At 44.3% G+C, this 27,406-nt stretch overlaps 1 protein-coding gene across 8 annotated transcripts in view; it reads right to left on the bottom strand.

The window, feature by feature from the left end:
* Positions 1 to 27,406, bottom strand: part of tnrc6c1 (trinucleotide repeat containing adaptor 6C1) — a 462,004-nt gene that overhangs the window by 72,945 nt on the left and 361,653 nt on the right. For all 8 annotated transcript variants that reach the window (XM_068004210.1, XM_068004207.1, XM_068004212.1 and 5 more), the window contains one exon: positions 8,715 to 9,065. In XM_068004210.1, the coding sequence (XP_067860311.1) occupies positions 8,715 to 9,065 (351 nt within the window). The remainder of the gene's footprint in view (positions 1 to 8,714; positions 9,066 to 27,406) is intronic.

Consider the following 27,406-nt stretch of genomic DNA (forward strand, 5'->3'; position numbering starts at 1 on the left):
AAACCACGAGTAGGAAGCACTGTTTGTTTAAGGCCGCCGTAAGAGGAACAATACCATCAAAAGGAAATATTTTCGATCACCCAGTGTCAGAAAATAATACAAACAATTCAACACTAGGAAGGATTTAATATATTCAGAACAGATCTTGAAACTGTCACCTAGATGCAAAAGGATGACCAGACAAACTTACTCCCCTGAAGTACCAATACAAAGGAATGAAAAATAAAAACATGTTTTGGCTGGAGTGCACGAACTGGCAACTTTTGAAAGCAAAAAGTTATCTTAAACTTAAACTGAAATCATATTAAACTTTTGAAAAATATTTAGCAGACTAAGAGAACTTATACTAAAGAACCACAGTATTTTACCACATAAAAACAATGAAAACAGGAAAAAAATGAAAGCTTTCTATTAGGAATAGGCGGAATTTAGACTGGGATCTTCTTCGTAGTTGGCTCAACTACTCACTGGATATAAAGGAAAGCCTTTGACATGTATATTAAAGAACAAACTTGCAATTACATAGCCTCATTCACAGCCTCAGGACTTCCCAGCCAATGAAGTACTTATGTGCTCATGTCTCTGCAGTGGAGCTTGAAACTACAACCTTCTGTCTCAGAGGCTAGAGTGCTGCCACAGAATCAACAACCTGCATTGAAACAGTGCTTTTAACGTAAAATTTGACACTGAGGCACGTAAGGAGATATTGGATAGGTAACGAAAAGTTTGGTCAAAGAGGTAGGTTTTAAGCAGTGTCTTAAAGGTGGAAAGAGAAGTAGAGAGGTGGAGGGGCTAGGGAGTGAATTCCAGAGCTTAGGGCCGAGGCAGCTGAAGGCACGGCCACCAATGGTGCAGCGATGAAAATCGAGGATGTGTAAGAGGCCAGAATTGGAGGAGCGCAGAGATCTTGGAGGGTTGTAGGGCTGGAGGAGGTTACAGAGATACGGAGGGGCAAGGCCATGGAGAGATTTGAAAACAAAGATGAGAATTTTAAAAATCGAGGTGTTGCCGGACTGGGAGCCAATGTAGGTCAGCCAGCATAGGGATGATGAGTGAACGGGACTTGGTGCAAGTTGGAATATGAGCAGCAGAGTTTTTGGTGTGCTCAAGTTTACGGAGGGTGCAAGGTGGGAAGCCAGCCAGAAGAGCATTGGAACAGTCGAGTCTAGAGGTAACAAAGGTAAGGCTGAGGGTTTCAGCAGCAGATGAGCTGAGGCAGAGGAGGCGATGTTACGGAGGTGGAAGTCGGCGGTCTTGGTGATGGGGAGGATATGGGGTTGGAAGCTCAGCTCAGGGTCAAGTAGGATGCCAAAGTTGTGAATGGTCTGGTTCAGCCTCAGACAGTGAGCGGCCAGGGAGAGGGAATGGAGTTTGTGGTAGGGACCAAAGACAATGGCTTCGGTCTTCCCAATCTTTAATTGGAGGAAATTTCTGCTCATCCAATACTCGATGTCGGACTAATCAGTGTGACAAATCAGTGGCAGTGGAGGGGTCAAGAGACTTGGTGGTGAGGTAGAGCTGGGTGTCGTCAGCGTGCGTGTAGAATATATGGAACCTGATGTCATGTTTTTGGATGATTTCGCTGAGGCACAGCATGGAGATGAGAAATAGAAGGGAGCCAAGGATAGATCCTTGGGGGACTCCAGAGGTAACAATGCGTGAGGGGGAAGAGAAGCCATTGCAGGTGATCCTCTGGCTACGACTGGATAGACAGGAATGGAACCAGGTGAGGGCAGTCTCACCCAGCTGGGCAATGGAGGAGGCATTGGAGGAGGATGATGTGGTCAACTGTGTCAAAGGCTGCAGAGAGCTAGAGAAGGATGAGGAGGGATAGGTTAGCAGAGTCACATAGGATATAATTTGTGACTTTGATAAACAGCATATCATGCTGTGGCGGGGTGGAAACCTGATTGGATGGGTTCAAACATGGAGTTGCAGGAAAGACGAGCACGGATTTGGGAGGCAACAGCACGTTCAAGTACCAAGGCTAACATTGTTAAATCATAATGCTGTTTGAGATGCTGTATCAGTTGTGCAAAACACAATTAAAAATAAACAGGTGCAAGCATCTCTGATGGCTCAGGACGTCCACTGAGCCACGCAGACCTGGCCCGTTCTGTAGTAACTGATCTCTGCCAGGGCAACAGTAGGAGTGATACAGTTGTCAATAGTCTGGCATTCAGGAAGAACTAATCTCACCATCCTGCTGTCCCTATAACTTTGTGTAGAACCATGTATGTTTACAGCACACAAGGAAAATATTATCCATCTGTTGTAGTGAGTTTAAACTATTGCAGATTGATTAAATAACTATCCAGCAACTTCTGTTGAAAGTGCCCTAATGGGGATGTCTGGTGAGGATAGGACTGTTCTCCATAGTGACGGCACATCTGCCCCCACTAGCCAAGTGGCCTACCAGCACTTACTGTCAAAGCTCAATGGCCTTATGGGCAAAGTGCTAGAAGACTTACTGTACCACTGAAACTGCAGCCTAATAAGAAATCAATACCTTCAGGAGGAGACGTGAAGGGAGAAAAAAAGACTACAGAAAACTTGTGAAAAAATAACAGTGCAAACATTAAAAAAACCTTAAAATCTACAGAAAAGGTAAACTTATGCCCATTAATAACTTGGTTCACAGAAAGAACAAAAATCGCATATTACAGAGCTGTGTACTTCTGCATACTGGCCATTTTGTGCCCCCTGAAAAGAGCAGATGGTTAAATAACCAAGCCAATAATCTGCTTTAGTCTCTTGATGCAATTCATTGCTATGCAGCTCACTCATCATATCTGGACAGATGAAGCTAGATTCTCTGGTTACTTATTTCAATTTCCTTTGCATCAGCTCCTACTCCAAGCACCTGCTGTTTGCCAAAGCACCAATGAAATTCACCTTTAACCTCGTCACACAATGCAGTGAAAGGGGAGGCATTTTCTAACGGACCATCAAGAGCCACTAAACCAGTCATTTCATGGGTTTTCAAAGGATGCTTATACCTGCTTATTTAAAAAAAACATTGATGAATATTGGAATCTGCACTAAGAAATGAAAACGGCTAATTTATTTAATCAATCTGCAATAGTTTAAACTCACTACAACAGATGGATAATATTTTCCTTGTGTGCTGTAAACATACATGGTTCTACACAAAGTTATAGGGACAGCAGGATGGTGAGATTAGTTCTGGATTGCTCCAACAGAAAAGCTGGAACAGACAAGTGGGCTGAATGGCCTCCTTTAATACTGTACACATCTATGGGCTCTATACACAAGATGGAATGTTTAAAAACACATGCAGGTCAGGGCATGGAAAAGGATGCAAATATGAAAATACCACAGTAAGGTATTACAAAGGTCAATAGATATGGTGATTGTGTCCCAAAGTAACAGCTAAAGATTTGGACATGATGGTGATTTTTGTTAAACTATGTAATATGCAGTAATATGGGGAACTATTCTAAATTTCAAATACAAGTGCTTGGTGAAAGGGAAGATACTTTGGAATTCTTCTTAAAGTTCCAAAAATGTAATAAACCCTCAAAGAAAGAACTTGCATTCATATTGTGCCTTTCATGATCTTCGGACCTCCACTGACGGTGAAGTGTGTTAGAAGTACTTTTGAAGTGCAGCCACTTTTGTAACGTAGGGAAATGCAGCAGCCAATTTGTGCACAGCAAGGTCTCACAAACAGCAATAAGATAATAACCAGATATGTGCTCTGAATATTCATTTTTGTCAATGTTCGCAGATAGCCTAACATGCCAATATTATGCAATGTTAATAACACGGTCTGTGAGCCATTCACAAAGAAATTACTTCATCACAGATCAATAATTTTACAATATTATTCAGAAATTGGTAATGGTGCCCTTGATCCAAAGTTCAAACTAAGAAATCCTCAAAAGTACAACATTTCGATACCCATCTCTAACTATTTATACCAATTTTTAAAAAAAGTTTCAAAAGATATTCAATGCCTGCGAATACATATTTTGGAATTGGAAAAACCACTATGTACTGCATCCATATTCAAATTATGTCCTGCATTCACTTCTACGTGAACATTCTGCCTGAATCTGGCATAACGAAAGATTACAGATCTCAAATTAGTTTATGAGATGAATTTGTATAATTAGAAGTCCGTTGCTTTTTGCTCATTATTGCCAGGAGCAAAATCCCTCATCGTTTTGTAATCAAACCAAATCTTTGAAGGTGGCAGGACAGGTTGAGAAAGCGGTTAAAAAAGCATATGGGATCCTGGGCTTTAAAAATAGAGGAAGAGAGTACAAAAGCAAGGAAGTTATGTTGAACCTTTATAAAACACTGGTTCGGCCACAACTGGAGTACTGTGTCCAATTCTGGGCACCGCACCTTGTGAAGGCCTTCGAGAGGGTGCAGAAAAGATCTACTAGAATGGTTCCAGGGATGAGGGAATGCAGTGGATAGACTGGAGAAGCTGGGGTTGTTCTCCTTAGAGCAGGGAAGATCGAGAGGAGATTTGATAGAAGTGTTCCAAATCATGAAGGGTTCAGATAAAGTAAATAAAGAGAAACTGTTCCCATTGGCGGAAGGGTCGAGAACCAGAGTACACAAATTTAAGGCGAGTGGCAAAAGAACCAAAGGCGATATGAGGAAACACTTTTTTTTACACAGCGAGTAGTTAAGATCTGGAATGGGCTGCCTGAAAGGATGGTGGAAGCAGATTCATCGTGGCTTTCAAAAAGGAATTGGATAAATACTTGAAGGGAAAAAATCTGCAAGGCGACGGGGAAAGAGCGGAGGAATGGGACTAACTGGATTGCTCTTACAAACAGATGGCACAGGCTCGATGGGCCGAATGGCCTCCTTCTGTGCTGTAACCATTCTATGATTCTTTCAGTTTAAAATTAACTATGTCTCGTTATAATATTATTGGCAGTAGCATTTACATCAGGCATATATTTTAAAGAAAAGTTCTTTACATGTCTGTACCACCACTATGGCTGTTTTTTGCTATTTGGGTGGACTGAGGGAATGATAGCTGCATGTTCTGCCCATACAGTCTGTGCTGTTTTGCCTCACAAAACAGCAGTAAAGACAGGTACAATGGGCTTGCCATAGATGCCTTGGAATGAGCTAGTCCAGAGAGATTCTCCCCACTGGCAGTTTCTTGTGGAAAATGTTGTCAGGAAGAAAGTGCTGAATAATTCTTTGCTGTGGTATGGGGTGGGGCAGGTGTTACACTGGCTTAAATTTACTCTGGGAGAGATTTTTGCTGCAGTCTATTCCAGGAACCAAGATTGCTAGAAAGCTCCCAAATACATAAGCCTTCTGATTTTTGGGCTGAGACAGATTAAACTCAATAAAATTACCATCCCCCATCCTCCAAAGATTAATTCCAAAATTAAGAGCTAAATCTAATTATAAAAAAAGTCAGTACTGCTGTTCTGATACGATGCAGAGTCACCTTTTCTGTTGACACAGGGAGCAATTGGACTTCTCTTCCTATCAGCAAGCAATATTGATGTGCAGCACACCTTCAGCTACATATGTAACGTACAGACAGCCGAATGAAGGTCTATGAGGAACAGAGCACCGAGAAAGCATCTGATGATGCACATTACACTGTGAAGTTGGCAACTTTTTTTTTTAAACTTTAATTATTGTATTTGCTCCTTCCAAAATTATTTTGCTGATTAAATGCAAGGTTTTCTGATTACAAATGTGTTTTTATTTTTGACTCAAAAGTACATATTTGCTCACAGCAGATTTTAATCAATTTTTTGACCCTTATTTTCAGGAAAAAAATAACATCAGTGTACCTAATAAACAAGAGTCCAGGCAGCATCAACTCCAGCTTGTTTTGTAACCCTATCTCACTAGACCGAAAGCTGCAGGTCAATGCCCATAAAAGATGTAACATAAACCAAATCCCCATGAAGACCCGAAGTCACACCAGAGCGCATATAAAATATATGACCCAAAATTACAGCCTTGCAGTTAAAATGTGACTCAACCTGAAGTCTGAATGATGCTGATCTGGTTCAAGGATATTGAGAGAGTAATAATTGGATAATAAGTGATCTATAATACTTCCATTATTTTTAACAAACTCATGATTGCTTTTGATCACACTGGACAACAGAAGCAACATTTGTGATATAAATGGAAGAATGTTAGGAACATTAAACATTTGAATTTTGTAATTAGATGTTCTAATGCTGTGCTTAAAAAAAAAATCAATGTGCAGACATGGCTAGATTTCTCAACAGTGGAAAATCTCCACTCTGAATTTTACACTGCCTGAAAAATAATTTGCAAATATGTTATAAGAAATGGCAGAATTGCAAAAAATACTTTCACTGAAGTATCAACAAATAAAAAGAATGTACCAATTTCTACAAAAATTGCAGAGGATATTTTGAATATTATATTGCCAATTGTAGATATGATTGACTTCATTTTCTATAGGAAGTTGAACCTCCACATGAAACTGCCATCATCTCATAGGGAAAATCACTTTCTGTTGAGCCAAGTGATTTTACCTTAAGGCCCTGTACTCGAGGCCTCGTTCTGGGCCATGTACTTAGTTCTCTAACTGGAACGGACATTGAGTTTTTAAATAATATCAGAGTTCTGCTGCCGGCACAATCATTGGGTTCACAAAACTTGACATCAGCCACACCAATGAAGTCAAGGCTTCATGTGTGTCATATGGTCCTTGAGCCCAAGTTCTTCAAAATGAGCAACCCATTAGTATCCAGTAACAAATAATAGTTGTAGAGGATATCTGCATAGCTTTGCATAAGGCACTACAATAAGTGCCAATGCCATCAGACATCAGACCAAGGTTATGCATACAATGCTGAGCCCACATTCTGGCCCCAGCCTGAATTAGACATTCCACTCTGATGCCTGGTGGAAGAGAAATGGTATTCCTTCCTGTCTGAAAGTAGGCTGCGACAAACAGTTCTTCATTGAACAAAATGGAGATTGTAAGACTGAACACAAACTTCAATTGTTTCAGTAGACCTATGACTTGCTGAAATAGCAACAATGCAGATGTCAAACCAACCAACTGTTTGGGTATGAGCAAATGTATAGTCTCTGCTTCTCAGGCTCCAAGCTGTAAAATAGGCACCTGAAGATGACATTGGTGGCAAAGTACGGCTGAAAATAATACTTTGCAGCAACTCATTCTTGAGCCCAAGAAACTTTCTGTGGCCGTACCCGATTCTATTACAGAAGCAGAAGTCTTAATTCAGCTGTGCAAGTTAGTTATGCTGTCTGATCTGTGGAAGGATGACCATCTTGAACTTACTCCTCAAAATCAAAGATGTTGAGGAGCCCACGATCCAGGATTAGACAAAACTCTGCTACACTAGTGGAAACGACAAAAAGTAAAAACCATGGGCTCAATTTTAAAAGGGTGGTGGGATGACAGCAGGGGTGGGGGGGGGGCGGGGAAAGAAAGAGAGAGAGAGAGTGAGAGACGTCATCCAGCGCTGCAAGAGAGACTAGTTGGGGGGGGGGGGGGGGGGGAGGAGTAGTGGTGGGAAGAGACGGACATTGGAGCTGGGGGGGCACACACACACACCTCTGAGAGGAATACATGGGAGGGGGGAGGGGAGACATCGGAGAGGGAGACGTCGAAGCAAGGAAGTGCAGTTGACATTGTTTCAAAAGGTAGGTTTTTATTTACGTTGTGAAATGTTACTTTATTTCATTTATTTACTTCATTTTTGACTGATCCAGCCCTTCACACCTGGTGAAAGCCGTGCGAAAGCTACGCAGGTAAGCTGAAAATCGTTTTAACTATCTAATATGCAAGAAATAAAGTAGCTTAAGTAGGAACATTTGCTTCTTTAAATATTGTCCCGCTGGCTTTAATTGCCGGCGGCACCTCCAGTTTCAGGAACGGCGCGCGCACCCAGATGCGTCTTTGTGAGCAAGGAAGTCCACGTGTTGGAGCCGGGTTTGTTTCCCGCTGCTCATTTCCCTGATTTTCGTAGCCCCCCAGCCCCTGCACTTCCAAATTAAAATTGAGCCCCATGTGTTTGCTAACCTTGTAGAATCTTTTCTATGGTCCCAAGTAACAATTGCTGTACCTAGGTATTCAGAAGGCCCCTCTCCTGCACACCTTTCAACTGTCATAAGAAAATCACTCATGAATTTCAGATTTTTCTTCAGGAGGAAGGAAAGGAAAAGACAAGAAAGAATGCTCAGAATGAACCATGCTCAATTCACAAAATCATTCAAAGATCATCAAAGGAAGTTTGTATGTTAAGATCGACCTTTTTCCATTGAAATAGATATCCTCTCTGTGTCCAGACAGTTGGTCCATCATGAATGTCAAATATTTCAATACATTATAGCCAATAAACCTAATATAGCATTCAACTAATACAACTGAAGAATTTTGTGCAGCCTGACAAAGTTCTTTTGAAATTTTCAATCTGATTCTCATTCAGAGGAAATAAATGAGATGGAAGCAGAAGGAAATACTGATGCATCTAATCCCATGCATTAATGCATTTTAACCACTATTCAAAATGTAATGTTCCACACACAACGCAGAGCATTCAATAATAAATTTTGAAATGCTTGTTTAAAAAATGTTAACAAATTATTGTCCATCAGCAGATCAACACCTGAAAGCCCCAAGTTTAAATTAGCTAAATTCTATTACTTGCACTGCTGTCTCATATGTACAGTTTGAAGAGTACTCTTACCAGTCTGTCCTTTGCTGGGATGTTGTAGCTGCTGTTGTCCACCTGATGTCTGTTGAATGCTGTGCTGAGAAGAGTTTGCTGCTACTTGCCCTGTACCTTGTGCTAAACTATTGCTGATGGCAGTCCCAGGTGGCAGTGGCTGACCCCTTTTCAATAGCTGCTTCTGTTCTTGATGCCGGAAGCGTGGTGGCACTTCACGAGGTGGGTAACGGGACAATGCCAGTTGCTGACAATTGGTAGAAGCTCGCTTGCCATTGCTTCCACTGCTGTTAGTGATAGTTGTAGTGGAAGTGCTATTGCAGGAATTGGCAGGCTGTGGCTGGCTTTGACTGGTCTTGGTAGTTTCTGGCACTGTCAAAGATAAAATCAGCTTAAAACCAGATATTTGATAGCAATTTAAAAAAAGATTGTAACATAAAAATCACATCTTTTCTGCACTTTTAATTTATTCTAAAATTTCAAATTAATGACTTGCCTTAGCTTTAATACTGCAGCTTGCGCATGCTAGAAACTCCTTAGGGCATATTACTATATTTAAATTTGCTACAATTAATAATACCACAGGAAAATCCACCAGATTTTAATCAATTAAATAAACAAACATAGATGAAAGGGAATTCTGGATTTTCCCATGATGAACATTAAATATGAACCCTTGTGCCAATTTAACCTTAAACAGTAACACAACACAAAGCTTCGAGCAAGAGGACATACAGCTCATCAGCCCTGTTCTTTCCATTCAGCGTGCACAATCGACATTCATTTGGACTCTACTCAACATGTTTAACCTCCAGAAGCCCAAAGGTAGTCATGCAAGCCCCATACTATGTATCCATTCCAAAAAGGAAAAATCTGAGTAAAAAAGTTTGGCCATTACAATACTGGAATGTTTGATGCCAAAAGTGGAATCATGTTTTATTTCCTAGCACCAAAATCCTTCAATGTGAAAATGCGTTCACCAAAATGATCAACTCTTTAATGAGCATTGAGAAACAAGAGTAAGTTTTGAGTTTCTCAGATGGTGCTGATGTAAAAAACAGCTTTTACAACAAAAATAAACATCAAAAATGGAGCATCTTTCTTTAAATGGTCTACAGCCATTTAGCTTCTTACACATCATTTAGATGACAAACCGCTTCCACTGAAAGAGGTTCTGTAATATAACTGTTCTCTTGCTGACTGCATGGGTGGACTGAATTCTCAGCCTGTTGCCAAACCTAAAATAGTGGATAGGTGTTACTGGTGGCTGTTGAATATTTGTCACTGGCAACACATGACAGTTAGAAGCACCAAGCAAAATGCTCCAAGTAAGTCTTAGTGCTCCAACAGCACTGGTGTCATCGTATTCAATTTACAGGGCGTCCCCGATAGTGCACTTCATGTCAGAGACAAGCCTGTATAGTAAGTCAGGTATCAATAACAGGGTTGCTTAGTCCCCCTGCTGTTCTTGGGTCGATTTGAATAAAGGAATGCAGCAGACAAGCTACAGTCAGATTTTCTGAAGATATTTGATACAGTGTCTTACAGGAGACTCGTTACAACAATTCAAGTATATGGTAAAAGGGTAAATGCAGCCGCATGGATAGAAAGCTGGCTGATGGACAGGAAACATGAGTTAGTTAATGGATGTTGTACAGATGGAAGGAGAGTCACAAGTGGTGTACCCTAGGGCAGATGGTGGGTCCACTTTTGTTCTCAGTATATAGGGATGATATGAACTGGGGAACACTATCAAAATTTGCTTTTGACACAAAAGGGGGCTGGTTCGCAGCTAGGGGGATTGAAAGACTTCAGGAGGACACAAACAGATGGCAAATACAATTTGATGTGAAGAAGTACTACATTTCACAAGGAACATAGGAACGGGAGTAGGCTATTTAGCCCCTCGAGCCGGTTCCGCCATTCAATAAGATCATGGCTGATATGTGACCTAAATCCATATTCCTGCCTTAGCCTCATATCCCTTAATACCTTTGGTTAACAAAAATCTATCAATCACAGATTTAAAATTAACAATTGAACTAGTATCAAATGCCGTTTGCAGAAGAGAGTTCCAAACTTCTACCACCTTTTGCATGTAGAAGTGTTCCTAACTTCTAGACTCCTCAACCAGTGGAAATAGTTTCTCTCTACCTATTTCATCAGTTCCGCTTAATGGGGCCGATTTTCGGGTGATGGAGCGGGTGCATTGGGGGCTCTGAAAATCGCTAAAATGCCGAGCGGGTTCGGAGCCCGGCTCCAACCCGCTGACTTCCGGGCTCCCCAGTGACGCATCCGGGTGCGCGCGGGCCTTTCGAATGCGGGAGGTCCCACCGGCAATTAAAACCGACGGGATGATAATTTGCATAATTTGTCCGATAGTTGAGGTACTTGAACTACTTGATTGATGAGACAATTTGGCAAGGGTGCAATTTTGAAGCATCCTCATTGTGTTTCCCGTGCTGAGGGAAACACTCCCTGTTGCAACAGGCGTGTTTTTAAGCCAGCAGCCAGTGGGAGATGCAAATGCTTATTTGCTATATTCCTGTGAGGAGGAAAGACTCCACAAAAAGGGTGAACCAACCATGGCTAACTAAGGAAGTTAAGGATGGTATCAGGTTAAAAGAAAAAGCATACAACATGGCAAAGATTACCGGTAAGCCCGAAGATTGGCAAAACTTTAAAAACCAGCAAAGGATGGCTAAAAGCATAATAAAGAGGGAGAAAATAAATGATGAGAGTAAACTAGCAAGAAATATAAAAACTGACAGTAAAAGCTTCTACAATATATGAAAAGGAAGAGGGTAGCTAAAGTAAACATTAGTCTCTTAGAGGATGAGACTGGAGAAATAATAATGGAAAACAAGGAAATGGAAGAGGAATTGAACAGATATTTTGTATCTGTCTTCACAGTAGAGACACGAACAACATATCAATAATAGCAGAAAATCAAGGGGCAAAGGGGAGGGAGGAACTAAAAACAATCACTATCACTAGAGAAAACGTACTAGGTAAACTAATGGGTCCAAAGGCTGACAAGTCCCCTGGACTTGATGGCTTGCATCCGAGGGTCTTAAAGGAAGTGGCTACAGGGATATTGGATGCATTGGTTGTAATCTTCCAGAATTCAATAAATTCTGGAAAGGTCCCAGTGGATTGGAAAACCGCAAACGTAACACCCCTAGTCAAGAAGGGAATGAGACAGAAAGCAGGTAATTATATATACCAGTCCTTGGGAAAATGCTAGAATCCATTATTAAGGAAGTAGTAGCAGGACATTTGGAGACTCATAATACAATCAAGGAGAGTCAACATGGTTTTATGAAGGGGAAATCATGTCTGACAAATTTATTAGAGTTCTTTGAGGAAGTAACGGGCAGGGTGGATAAAGGGGAACCAATGGATGCAGTATATTTGGATTTCCAAAAGGCATTCGATAAGGTGCCACATAAAAGATTACTGCACAAGATAAGAGCTCATGGGTGTTGGGGGTAATATACTGGCATGGATAGAGGATTGGCTAACTAACAGAAAACAAAGAGTCGGGATAAAAGGGTATTTTCAAAATGGCAATCTGTAACTAGTGGGGTGCCGCAGGGATCAGTGCTGGGGCCTCAACTATTTACAATATATATTAATGACTTGGATGAAGGAACAGAGTGTCTTGTGGCCAAATTTGCTGATGATACAAAGATAGGTGGAAAAGCAAGTTGCGATGAGGACACAAAATGTCTGCAAAGGGATATTGACAGGTTAAGCGAATGGGCAAAAATTTGGCAGATGGAATATAATGTGGGAAAATGTGAAGTCATCCACTTTGGGAGGAAAAATAAAAAAGCAAAATATTATTTGAATGGAGAAATATTACAAAATGCTGTGGTACAGAGGGATCTGGGTGTCCTCGTACATGAAACACAAAAATTCAACATACAGATGCAGCAGGTAATCCGGTAGGCAAACAGAATATTGGCTTTTATTTCTAGGGGGATGGAGTGTAAAAGCAGGGAAGTCATGCTACAACTATACAGGGTGCTGGTGAGACCACACCTGAAGTACTGCGCACAGTTCTGGTGCCCTTATTTAAGGAAGGGCATACTTGCATTGGAGGTAGTTCAGGGAAGGTTCCCTCGTTTGATTCCGGGTATGGATGGGTTGTCTTATGAGGAAAGATTGAACAGGTTGGGTCTATACTCATTGGAGTTTAGAAGAATGAGAGGAGATCTTATTGAAACATGCAAGATTCTGAGGGGACTCGATAGGGTAGATGCTGAGAGGATGTTACCCATCATGGGGGAAACTAAAACTAGGGAGCATAGTCTCAGAATAATGGGTCACCCGTTTAAGACGGAAATGAGGAGGAATTTCTTCTCCCAGAGGGTCGTGAATCTTTGGAATTCTTTACCCCAAAAAGCTGTGGAGGCTGAGTCATTGAATACATTCAAGGCTCAGTTAGACAAATTTTTGATCAGCAAGGGAGTCAAAGGATATGGGGAAAGGGCGGGAAAGTGGAGTTGAGGTAAAAATCAGATCAGCCATGATCTCAATAAATGGCGGAGCAGGCTTGAGGGGCCGAATGGCCTATTCCTACTCCTATCTCTTATGGTCTTTTAGTCTAGGTGGGGAGAAAAGGTCATTTATTGCCACAGGGCACTCTGTCACTTCAGACAAAGTTTTGGCTGCAAGACCTTTGTGTTTTCACTCAAAATTCTTACTTTCCACCCAAAACTCTGCCGTTCAAACATATTTAACTATTTTGCGGACCCCCTCAAACTCACACCATCAGGATGGGGGGGCGCCAGGGCTGCATTCATCACTTCATCCGAGGACCCGCAACATCACCAGCCTCACCAGGCACGCTGTCCACCTAAGCCACATGGAGCTCCCCAACACAGTGCTGCGCCACAGGCACCTGCACAAGAGCACGGAGGGCAACAACAGAGAGAGCAACGTCGCAGGAGGCACTACCCTTGCAACAGGGTCTACAGAAAGAGGCTCAGCTTCCTGGATCTCTCTGAGGAGCAGTGCATACGGAGGCTCAGAGTCAGTCGCCAGCTAGTCACAGACATCTGCAGCCTCCTTCATGCCGAGCTGCTCCCGGCTGGGCCGAGCAGCATCTCCTTGCCTGTCGCTGTCAAAGTCACCACTGCCCTCAACTTCTTTCCCTCCGGATCGTTCCAGGGTGCCACTGGGGACATCGCTGGGGTCTCTCAATCGTCTGCACACAAGTGCATAAGGCAAGTCACCGACAGCTTGTTTTGCAGGGCCTCACACTACGTCAATTTCCACACGGACGACCTCAGCCAGACAGGGAGGGCAGTGGGATTCCACACTATGGCTGGCTTCCCACAGGTGCAGGTGTAAATGATTGCACCCATATAGCAATACGAGCATCTCCACACAAGCTGGGATTGTTCATCAACAGGAAGGGCTATCACTCCATCAACACTCAGCTCGTTTGTGACCATCGCAAGAGATTCCTTCATGTGTGCGCCAGATACCCTGGCAGCTGCCACAATTCCTTCATCCTCCGGGAGTCCAACATCCCACCCCACTTCCATGCGCCGAACACCCGTAAGGGCTAGCTCCTCGGAGAAAAGGGATACCCCCTGCACATGTGGCTCATGACACCTCTGAGGAACCCCACCACCGAGCAACAGCGTTGATATAACGACAACCACAGGTCTACAATTGAGCATGCTATAGGGCTGCTCAAGATGCGCTTCAGATGCCTTGATCGTTCTGGCGGAGCACTTCAATACGCACTAGACAGAGTGGGACGCATTATAGTCATGTGTTGTGCCCTGCAAACATGGCACAACAGAGAGGAGTGCCACTTGAGGAGGCCCCATCCACATCTGCCACCTACATTGAGGAGGAGGAGAAGAAGCAACCCATGGACAGAACAGTGGATCACCTGGCTGCTCTTGAGGCCAGGGAGTCACTGATGTGTGAACGGATCTCCTAACATCAGAAAGTGTGAAGAGTCCAGTCCTCACACCATCTGGATAGAACAGTGCCCACGCCAGGCCTCCCATCCCTGCACAAAACAGTCCTGCAACTACACATACACCCACTGTAGAGTGACCCAGTGGCTGGCATCTAGTGTTGGCGTTCATGGTGAACCTCATGAAAGGGTCTTATTACAGAAGCCGGTCAAGCATGGCCAAGACGGGGCAGTAGTGGTGACAATAATAATATTTGATGTGAGTTTAATAAAAAGCAAATATAAATAAAAAACATGACCAACCGTCAAACACCCTTGTGCATCCCCTTCGTGCTTACAAAACCTTCGCCTTTCACTTCTGACTACTTCTACGTGGCTTCAGCAGAGGTAGTGGCAGGTTGCTCTTGTGACCGCTTAGATGCTTTGGGCCTACGCCATCTGGGTTTTGGTGCCCGTGAAGGCCCCTCCAAAGACTGCTCCACCTGCACCTGTGCAGGGGCAGACTCGGCCACCAAGAGAGGAGGCAGCATTGCGTGTACTGGTTGAGCGGGGGGCAACGGGTCAGACATGGGGGCGCTTTGAGTGGTGTCCCCACTTTCACATCCCCTTTCACCATCATCCCTCCCCTGGGTCAGGCCCACAACGCTCTTACCACTCTGCTGGACGACAGTTTGGAGGACATGTGTGAAGCCTTGTAAGGCCAGTGCTAGTGTATCTGCCAGCCCGTTTGAGGCGGCAGAATGTTGTTCGCCCTGAGTCCGAACAGCCGTTGTCAGGGCCTGAATGGACTCATTTGTGAGCCGTGCTTGAAGCTCCATGGAGGCTAGCCTTCCCTCCATCGCAGACATTCCTGCACTTACCTGCGACACTATCTCAGAGATGCCCTCCCGTACCTGTGCTACCATTCCACTCATGCAGGAGTTAGACTCCTCCATCCTCTGTGCGATGTGGAGAGTGCGCATGGTACCTGTTCCAGTACCTCACAAATGTGCTGCTGTCCCTCAATCATTCTCCTTTTAAAGGATGGCCCCCAGGGTTCAGCATTTGTGTGCAGCTGAGCAGAGCCTGGAGAGGAGTGCTCCCACCGACACGGACTCTCCACAACTGCCCCTGCTACCAGTGTCTGCTCGTGCTCACGTGTGTGGTAATTCACCACGTGCAACCCCAACTAAATGTGGACTGGGACCTACTGAGGTGTGTGTATCTGCGCTAGTGGATGGCTCACTCAGATGTGACGGTGCACCCTCGGAGGCCAGCAGGTCCTCCGAGGAATCACCCTCTGCCATCACAGCGGTCGCTTAAGCCCCTGTAAGAGAACAGAAGGCAATATTAAGCATGATCACAGATGTGTCATGTTGCGATGAGCATACTGAGCTGCTGAAGATGGCAAGGCACGTTAACATCAATTCATATTGTGTGTGCTGAATGTTGAAGTTCTGTCACTCGACGTTTGTCGGGTGCCAGTCTCGGCGTCCCCGACGGACAGGCACTCGAGGGTGCGGCTGAGCTCCAGCGCCTTCTGCTCCGTGTCTGTGAGGACAACAATCTGTTGCGGCCACCCTCCGGTCCTCGCCCTCTCCCGTGCATTCTGGGCTCTCTTCTCCTATAAGGGGAGAAAGTACAGATGTGTGAGTGAGCCATGGTGACGTGGCCAACCGACGAATGCATTGGTTTGGGTGCGGCTAACCGTGAAAGAGATGCATCAAAGGGTGAGTACGAGACAGCCATGACATTGTATGAGGATTGGGTTGAGTGGTAGTGGTGGGGTGACTAATGGGGAGGTAAGGAAGTGCAGGTAAGTTGAGGATGAGCCTTAAGTGGGTGTGAGAAGTGATGCGATAGACTAGTGTTGGCAGTGCAGAATGAGTTGGGGGGGTTATTGTGGTGATGTGGAAGACGGTATGTCAGAAAATGAGTAAGTGTACTCACTTTGGCTGACCTAGTTAGGTCATTGAAGCGGTTCCTGCACTGGATCCAGGTGCGGGAGATATTGCTCGAGCCAGGCTTTCTTGGTGGCAGAGGCAGAGGCAGGCCACTTCCTCCCATCCGCCAGGTAGAAGACATCCCTCCTCCTCCTCGCCCCATCCAGTAGCACCTGGAGCGAGGCATCACTAAATCTAGGAGCAGCCTTTCCCCTGTGCTGCGTGAGTGTTTGCTCCAGAAGCAGCCATTGCAGGACTGCCCCTTTAAATAGAGCTCCTCCAGCTGACAGCCTGTGATGCAGTTGCACAGTCCACCCGCTGCGCAGCTTTCAGACGGCAAACCCGGAAGCCACGTTAAGAACAGACAGATTTTATTAGGCGGGTAATCGCCCCCCCCCCCCCCCCCCCACTGCCATCCCGCCAATATCGGGGTCAATATCTTGAAAACTTTGATCAAATCACCCCCTAATCTTCTAAATTCCAGGGAATACAACCTTAGTTTGTGTAATCTCTACTCGTACTTTAACCCTTGGAGTCCAGATATCACTCTAGTACATCTACGCTGCACTCCCTCCAAGGCCAACATATCCTTCCGAAGGTGAGATGCCCAGAACTCCAGGTGTCATCTAACCAGGGCTTTGTATAGCTGTAGCTTAACTTTTACCCCCTTGTGTTCAAGTCATCTAGATATAAAGGCAAGCATTTCATTAGCCTTTTTGATTATTTTCTGTACCTGTCCATGACATTTTAATGATCGATGTACATGGAACCCTAAATCTCTTTGGATCTCCACTGTTTCGTGCTTTTCACCATTTACAAAGTACTCTGATTGATCCTTTTTAGGCCCAATGTGGATGACCTCACACTTGCCTACACTGAAATCCATTTGCCACAGTTTTACCCATTCACTTAATCTATTAATATCTCTCTGAAATGTTATGCTTCCATCTACAGTGCTTACAATGCTGCCTATCTTTGTGTCATTGGCAAACTTGGATATGTGGCTCCCTACCCGTCATCTAAGTCGTTAATAAATACGGTGAATAGTTGAGGCCCCAACACAGATCCCTGTGGGACACCACTAGTCACATCCTGCCAATTTCAGTACCTACCCATTATCCCTACTCTCTGTCTCCTGCTGCTCAGCCAATTTCCTAGCCAGGTCAATAATTTGCCCTTAATTCCATGAGCTTCAAGTTTAGCTAACAGACTCTTATGAGGGTATTTATCCAATGCCTTCTGGAAGCCCACATAAACAGCATCCATAGACATCCCCCTGTCCACTACTTTAGTCACCTCTTTAAAAAATTAAATCAGGTTCGTCAGGCATGGCGTACCCTTTACAAATCCCTGCTGGTTCTCTCTGATCTGCTAAAAATTTGCAAGGTGTTCAGTCACTATGCTTAATTATAGACTCTAGTAATTTCCCGACAACAGATGTTAGGCTAACTGGTCTATAATTCCCTGGTTTCCCTCTCTCACCTTTCTTAAATAGTGGAGTTACACGTGCAATTTTCCAATCTAAAAGGAACGGTTCCTGAATCGAGAGAACTTTGGAAGATTATAGTAAACAAGTTTATAGAAAAACAAGGAATGGGAGCATACACTTGATGGCAAGACACTGAAGGGAGTGGATGAACAGAGAGACCTAGAAGTTCAAATAATTCCTTGAAAGTGGAGTGACGGTAAATAAAACCATAAAAACTTCAAAAGCATTTTGCATTTTATAAACAAGGGCATAGAATACAAAGTGACATACACTCCTTCCATTAACTTTACATTTTCAGTCATCACCAAGGTTATATGACATGCCATATGAATGCTTACTTATTCAAACAGGGATAAAGTCACTGTGGATAAAGCACCTGAAGTGAGTTTATTGTTAGTTCATTCATTCCCACTGAACATAGAACCATTAGAAGCTCACAGCACAGAAAGCGACCATTACAAAGGAACTGTGGATTGTACAGGACTGGAAAAGGCTACTGTGGCCCACATGGCCAGTCTCAGTGTCTGGGAAATACCATATCCTACAAAATCACACCTTCAACATTTTCTTTTCCTTATTCAACTCTATTGAATTTGCTGATACAAATTAGCCGCCCTTGGCGGTCCATTCTATACATACACCAGCCTCTGTGTAATGTAGTTAGATTTGAATTGTCTTTTCAACCATCCTCTTCTAAGCTTAAGGTGCCTTCTAGCAGAAATATGTGACATTAAACATATTGACGTTTATCTTATCTATCACTTTTAAAATAATTTGTATAAGATCAGCCTTCCCTTCTCCAGTGTAAATATTCCCAACTTCTGCAGCCCAATCTAGGCTAATCTAATCTAAACTATCAATTTAGTTGCCCTACATCCTCCCCAATGTCTTTCTCACAGATTGACCAAAACTACACAAAATAATCTAGGAGCCTGGAACCTAATTGGTTAAAAATCTAGTCCAGTAATTAAGAAACCACCAAAATCGAGGAACGGAGCAATTAAGGAACCACCTTTTTCCTTCAATACTACACTAAAAAAGATATATATTAAACAATGAACATTCTCAGAGTAAAAAATGCTGCTTGTGTAACTACTGCATTTTAACCGCAAGTTGGAAACAGGTTTCTAATCTACCTTTATCTGCTACAGTAGTTATTTAACAAGATATTCTAATTTTGTCAATGAGGAATCTATCTCTAAACCCACTCAGGTCCTACATCCCTTCAGATGACCTTACAAGTCGTCATGAAAGTTCAGCGTCATTCTGTTCAATCACCCACATTTAAAATTGCGCTCCCAACACCCCACTAGGGTTGAAAAATTTTAAAATGTGGATCTTAATTGACTGACATTCAAACTTATTTCATATTGGATTTCTGCTGTGACCAATATAAATTTAAACTGAAATGCAGGACAAAATTTGCTTTTAGAAAAAAAATTCCAAAACAAGATGAAGAGAAAAGGGAAAAATAAATATTTACATGAATTTAAATTTAAGTGAATCCCATAAAATTTCTCAAAACATTACAAGTTTGTCATTAAATTTAATGCATTAGGTTAGGCAATACTCCCTTGTATCACACATACAATGGAGTAAACAAATACTATTTGAAATAGGAATCACATGAAGTTATAAACACAGTCCTGAATTTTGGGGGGAGCGGGGAGGAACCACATTTCCACCTGCTAGTCAGACAATAACTCACTGCAAAGGTTTCACTTTTCAAAATCCAGTACTTATATTACAATATTTTGCTTTGGGGGAATTAGAAAATCTGATGGAACAAAAAAATTAGCCCAGTAGGTGCAGTGCTACAGCCCAGAAGTCCTAAACAGAACACATACGCTCTTGAGTTTAGTGATCCTGTGCATTAGTTGCTTTATTAAGTGCAGTTCTGATTTATAGTTCATATCAACTAAGTGGCTTATTATAGGTTAAATAAATTCCTTTCAGTACATTGTTTTACTTCAAACTTGCAATTATGTCAAGTCAGTGAACACTGCCAACAGCAAGTAAAAATTAGTTGACATCTCTGATGTATTACCCACAGTTTTTAGGTATGAACACAAAAAAAAAATCAAGGATGCAAGTGCTGCTGTTTTCACTTGCTGACTAAAATTAGTAAAAGAGGTACAAAGAATAAGAATGTTACTGCACAGAAAAAGGTCATACCTGAGCCTTTGTTTTTCTCAACATAAGCCACTTTCTCTCTATACCCTTTAATAGTCCTCTACTTCAAGTAACTATCCAACTCCCTTCCAAAATAATTTATGGATTCTGCTTCCACAATGGCTTGTGGCAAAGAATTCCACATTCTAACCACCTTCTATATAACAAAATCTTTTCTAAACTTCCCTTTAATTCTTTTTGTGATTATCTTAAATCTGTGCCCTCGTTACCATCTTGCTCACTAACACAATCGGTTACTATTTACATCATAGAATGGTTACAGCACAGGAGGCGGCTATTCGGCCCATCGAGCCCATGCCGGCTCTTTGTAAGAGCAATCCAGTTAGTCCCATTCCCCTGCTCTTTCCCCATAGCCCTGCAGGTTTTTGCCCTTCAAGTATTTGTCCGATTCCTTTTTGAAAGCCACAATTATATAAGAACATAAGAAATAAGAGCAGGAGTAGGCCATATGGCCCCTCGAGCCTGCTCCGCCATTCAATCAGATCATGGCTGATCTTCGCCCTCAACTCCACTTTCCCGTCCAATCCCCACATCCCTTGATTCCTCTATAGTCCAAAAATCTATCTATCTCAGCCTTGAATATATTCAATGGCTCTGCCTCCACAGCTCTCTGGGGTAGAGAATTTCAAAGATTCACAACCCTCTGCGTGAATCTGCTTCCTGATTCCACATCTGCTTCCATCACCCTTTCAGGTAGCGCATTCCAGATTGTAACTTTTCATAATCTACAAGACCTCTATTAAGCCCCCAATTAACACTCAGCTATAGTGAAACGAGCTCTAATTTCTCAAATCTCTTCAAAATTATAAACCTGCATCCTTGAAAAAAATCCAAGTGAATCCATGCCGCACCTGTTCTATTGCTTTTGCCTCCTTCTTATTGTGGGGTGCCCAAAACAGGATGCAACACTCCAACTGCAGCCTAAGTTCCTGTACAACAATAATAGCCATCACTGAAAACTTGTTTTTCTTTCCTTCTGCAACTGAATAGAAAAAATCCAGGGTAATGCTAGGTGTCCTACAGAACCCAAGATGGCAAAAGGAGAACAGATTGTTTTGCAAAGACATAGGAAGGGTAGGCGATGAGAGACTTCAATCAACCAAACATAAACTAGAAAAACCCAAGTGTCTCAGAATCAGAATTGGTAAATGTAAAGCACATTTATGTGTTTTATGACCAAGCACGTCAAGAAAACATGAAGCAGTGCTCATCTTGAAATGGTATCTAAAGGATCCAGATAATGTACAGGAAATGGAAGTCATAGCACCCCTGGGATGGCAGCAAAAGTATGATATAGTTGAACATTATTTGGGAGTGAAAATACCCAAGACCAGGAATGTAAGTTTAAAAGGGTGAAATTAAGTGAAATGAGGAACTAAAGCAAACAGATTGGTGGGGCCCGGTGTTACCAGGGCTGCGGGTTTTCGGCAGGGGGGGGGGCTATCGGGCGCGTGGGTAACGCGCCCGCCGAAATCAGTCAGCCACCCGCGCGATCGTAGCCCAATTGGATCCACTTACCTGGTCCTCCGGGTTCCCCACTGCTGATCTGCGCGTCGGGCGGGATGCGCATCCGCAGTAAGATCTGTCAGCTGGAGGAGCTCTATTTAAAGGGGCAGTCCTCCACTGACAGATGCTGCAACAAATAGGAAAAATTACAGCATGGAGCAGCCCAGGGGGAAGGCTGCTCCCAGTTTAATGATGCCTCACTCCAGGTATCATTAGATGGGGTGAGGAGGAGAGGGAGGACAGAGATCTTCCCCCCGGCGGGCAGGAGGAAGCGGCCTGCCTCTGCCACCAGGAAGGTCTGGCTCGAGGTGGCAGAGGAGGTTACCTGCACCACCAACATATCGCCCACCTGCATACAGTGCAGGAGGCGCTGCAATGACCTCAGTAGGTCAGCCGAAGTGAGTACACTTACTCATTCCCCTACACTCCGTCTGCCACATCACCGCCCCCACCCCCACATCTCCTTCTGCACTGCCAACACTACTCTGTCACATCACCCCTCATACCCACTCAAACCTCATCCTCATCTTACCTGCACCCACTCACCTCGCCAGTACTCATCCCGCCACTACCACTCAACCCAATCCTCATACAATCTCATGGTTCTATCTCATACTCACCCTCTCGTGCATCTCTTTCACGGTCAGCCTCACTCAACCTGCCACTACCCGTGCTGCAGCCACAGGGCATGCATCACATATGTGCAGTAGGCAGCGTAAGGCAAACGTGTCGTGAGCATGAGGGGGATGCACAAGGGTGTTTGAGGGTTTGTCATGGTTGTTACTTATATTTAATTTCTGAGCAACTCACGTCACATATTATATTGTCGCTGGGTCAAAATCCTGGAACTCCCTTCCTAACAGCACTTTGGGAGAACCGTCACCACACGGACTGCAGCAGTTCAAGAAGGCGGCTCACCTCCACCTTCTCGAGGGCAATTAGGGATGGGCAATAAATGCCGGCCTTGCCAGCGACGCCCACTTCCCGTGAACGAATAAAAAAAAAAAAATATTGGCACCACTACTGCCATGTCTTCGCGAATCTTGTCTGGTTTGTGCAATAATGCCCTTTCCTGAGGATCACTATGAAGACCCACAACTGATGCCACCCATTGTGTCACTGCAAAGTGGGTGTAGGTGTACTTGCAGGGCTCTTTTGTGCAGACGGCTGAGAGACGTCGGCAATGTCCCCGGTTGCACCTTGGAAGGATGCGGAGGAGAAGTTGTTGAGGGCAGTGGTGATTTTGACAGCGACAGGTCAGAAGATGGTGCTCGGGCCAGCCAGGTGCAGCTTGGCATGAAGGAGGCTGCAGATGTCCACGACTACATGTCAAGTGACTCTGAGCCTCCGTGTGCACTGCTGCTCAGAGAGGTCCAGGAAGCTGAGCCTCGGTCTGTGGACCCTGTGGCGAGGGTAGTGCCCTCTGCGACGCATCTCTCTCTGCGGTAGCCCCCCCTCCTGCTGTACAGGTGGATGTGTCACAGCACTGTGTTGTCGAGCTCCACGTATCAGAGGTGGACATCGTGGATGGCGAGGCTGGTGATGCTGTTCGCCCTCCGAGGAGGTAATGACTGCAGCTACGACGGCCCCCATCCGCAAGATGTACATCTGAGGGGGTCCGCAAGATAGGTACATGTCTCTGGACCCCGGGGTAAGTGTGCGAGTTGGTGACTTTGATTGTCAGGAGGAGGGTGGTGGAGGCCAAACTTTGTCCCAAGTGACAGAGTGGCCTCCTGCAATGAGTGAGGGTCTCCCCCCCCCCCCTCCACCTGTCAAATGGACCTTTGCAGCTGCCACAGGTCCATTTGAACTGGGAGTGTTTCCCCCAGTGTGGGAAACAGTCCCAGTTTGCTTTAAAATCCCACCCCTCCTCACATAATCCCTTAATCAGGTCAGTTAATGACCTGAACAAGCAAAGTAAATAGCGTCAAGTGGCATCCCGCTGGCTTTAATTGCCTGCGGGATTCCCACCAGCGGGGGCTGCGCGCGCACGCCGGCGCGTCAGTGGGGAACCCGGAAGTGCGCGGGTTTGAGGCGGGCTCCGGTCCCGCTCCGGGATTTCCCGATTTTTGGGGACCCCCCGCCAGGAACGCACCCGCTGGCGGGTGCTAAAACGATGCCCGTGGTGTTTGTTCAACAACACATCAGTCGAGGATAAGCGGAACCCTTTAAAAGGAATAATGCTGAACATGCAGGATAAATACAGGCTGAAAACCAATAAACCCAGACTCAACAATCATGACCCAAAATGGATTTACAAAGAAATCAAAAAAGATATTAAAAAATAGGAAAAAATAACAGTTACAAATCTTTGAATCTATACAAAAATTACAGAAATGAGTTAAAAGGATGATCACAGGGGTGAAAAAAAAATGTCGCAGCAGAGGCTAAACAGAACAGTAAAAAAAATCCTCAGTACTTAAACAGCAACAGAGATAAGGTGAAAATCATAAAAAATGCAATGGAATCAAAACTGAGGATGGACACAAGAGATTTAATATTTGAAATGAAAGTTTCTCCAAGTATTCGCAAGGGAACAGATATGAGTAACATGCTCGCCTCAAAAAGAGATAACCAAAGCAAAATCAATGACTTCAATATAAATGAGATTGAAGTCCTAGAAAGGATGAAAAGGCTCAAAAGAAACAAAATTACACCGGGGATAGATGGTATTTATTCCAGTGTGTTGAGACTAGGGAAGAGATTTGTGAGCGACCATTATAAAGGGGTCACTGGACAGTGGTGAGTACCAATACATTGGATACAGGTCAATATGGTACCTGTATTCAAAAAGGGGGATAAAACAGCACAGGTAACTGAAGACTCATAAGCCTCATCTCCATTCCGTGCAAAATAATGAACTGATCAGGAATAAATTTGAGTATCTGTATATCTAGTAAACAGTAGCCAACATTGATACAGAATGAGATTGTGCCTGACCAACCCGTTCAAAGACTGAAGAAGTGGCATTCCAAGTGGACTGTGGAAAACCCTACAATGTTGCAGCTAAATTTCCAATCGACAAAGTCAGTCATGAAAGGCTATTGGTCCAAGTCAAACCTGGTAGGGAGAAAGGGGGAGGGAAGGGAAGGATTCAGAATAAACCCTGAATTATGTTGATTTAGCTCAAGATGAAGTGGAAAGAGAACTAGGTGTCTTAGTAGACTCAACAAGTTCAACCAATGCAGAGTAGCAATCAACAAAGCCAATAGAATGTTGAACTTCATTGCCAAAATACAAGTCAGAGGAAGGTATTGTCAAGCTGTACAATTAGACCATACCTAATGTACTGCATCCAGTTCTGGTTGCCAAGGCACATGGGAGATGGAAGAAATCCAGAAAAGAGCCACAATGCAAACTCTTGGAGTCAGCAATCTGAGTTATGAGGTATGGAAAAGGTAAATCTGCAATATTACTTTAAATAATTGAATTTCCTGGTGGTGTGGATGTGGTAAAAATCCTAAATACTGTGGAAAATTGCCCAGGTACGTCTTGTCAACAAAAAGCAGGACAAATCCAATCCGGCCAATTACCGCCCCATCAGTCTACTCTCAATCATCAAAGTGATAGAAGGTGTCATCGACAGTGCTATCAAGCGGCACTTACTCACTAATAACCTGCTCACCGATGCTCAGTTTGGGTTCTGCCAGAACCACTCGGCTTCAGACCTCACGACAATCTTGGTCCAAACATGGACAAAAGATTTGAATTCCAGAGGTGAGGTGAGAGTGATTGCCCTTGACATCAAGGCAGCATTTGACCAAATGTGACACCAAGGAGCCCCAGTAAAATTGAAGTTAATGGGAATCAGAGGGAAAACTCTCCAGTGGCTGGAGTCATACCTAGCACAAAGGAAGATGATAGTAGTTGTTGGAGGCCAATCATCTCAGCCCCAGGACATTGCTGCAAGAGTTCCTCAGGGCAGTGGCCTCGGTCCAACCACCTTCAGCTGCTTCATGTATGACCTTCCCTCCATCATAAAGTCAGAAATGGGGATGTTTGCTGTTGATTGCATAGTGTTGAGTTCCAATCGCAACCCCTCAGATAATGAAGCAGTCTGTGTCCGCACGCAACAAGACCTGGACAACATCCAGGCTTGGGCTGATAAGTGGCAAGTAACATTCATGCCACACAAGTGCCAGGCAATGACCATCTCCAACAAGAGAGTCCAACCACCTCCCCTTCATATACAACAGCATTACCAACACCAAATCCCCCACCATCAACAGCCTGGGGGTCACCATTGACCAGAAACTTAACTGGACCAGCCACATAAATACTATGGCTACAAGAGCAGGTCAGAGGCTGGGTATTCTGTGGCAAATGACTCACCTCCTGACTCCCCAAAGCCTTTCCACCATCTACAAGGCACAAGTCAGGAGTGTGATGGAATACTCTCCTCTTGTCTGGATGAGAACAGCTCCAACAACACTCAAGAAGCTCGACACCATCCAGGACAAAGCAGCCCGCTTGATTAGCATCCCATCCACCACTCTAAACATTCACTCCCTTCACCACTGGCGCACCATGGCTGCAGTGTGTACCTTCTATAGGAAGCACTGCAGCAACTCGCCAAGGCTTCTTCGACAGCACCTCCCAGACCCGACACCTCCACCACTTAGAAGGACAAGGGCAGCAGGCACATGGGAAACCACCACCTGCACGTTCCCCTCCAAGTCACAAACCATCCCGACTTGGAAATATATCGCTGTTCCTTCATCGTCACTGGATCAAAATTCCTACCTAACAGCACTGTGGGAGAACCTTCATCACACGGACTGCAGTGGTTCAAGAAGGCACCTTCTCAAGGGTAATTAGGGATGGGCAATAAATGCTGGCCTTGCCAGCGATGCCCACATCCCATGAACGAATAAAAAAAAATTCCACAACAAGGATTTCCCTCCACTGTGGTTGATAAGGCCCGCGACCATGTTGGTCCCATTTCCCGCACTTACTGCCCCCACCCCTTTTCTTCCCTCCCAGAACCACGATAGGGTCCCCCTTATCCTCATCTTCCACCCCACCAGCCTCCACATTCAACGGATCATCCTCAGCCATTTCCGCTACCTCCAGCACAATGCGACCACCGAGCACATCGTCCCCTCCCCTTTCAGCATTCGGAAGGAACCATTCCTTCCGTGACACCCGAGTCCACTTTTGTATCACCCGCAACACCCCCTCCCCTTCTCACGGCACCTTTCACATCCTCCCTTCCCACTCCAGGGCCCCAAATATTCCTTCCAGGTGAAACAGCGATTTACTTGTACTTTTTTCAATTTAGTATGTTGTATTTGCTGCTCACGATGCGGTCTCCTCTACACTGGGGAGACTAAATGCAGATTGGGGATCACTTGGCTGAACACCTCCATTCAGTCCACAAATGTGACCCTAAGCTTCTGGTCGTTTGGCATTTTAATTCTCAGTCCCACTCCCACTTTCACCTCTCTGTCCTCGGCCTCCTACACTGTTCCAATGAAGCTCAACAGAAGCTCAAGGAACAGCACCTCATCAAGTGCTGGTAATGGTTCTGCTGTTGCCATTTCCAGCTCCTCCAGACCCATCTTTTGTTTCTTTACTTGTCAAATTATTACCCCCTTTGCCTTGCACCATCATCCCTTTTGTCATTTAATCACTTCTGCCCTCCACTCTATCAGAGATC

The sequence above is a fragment of the Heptranchias perlo genome, chromosome 23 (genome assembly GCF_035084215.1).
Source record: "Heptranchias perlo isolate sHepPer1 chromosome 23, sHepPer1.hap1, whole genome shotgun sequence".
In the NCBI taxonomy this organism is placed as follows: Eukaryota; Metazoa; Chordata; class Chondrichthyes; order Hexanchiformes; family Hexanchidae; genus Heptranchias; species Heptranchias perlo.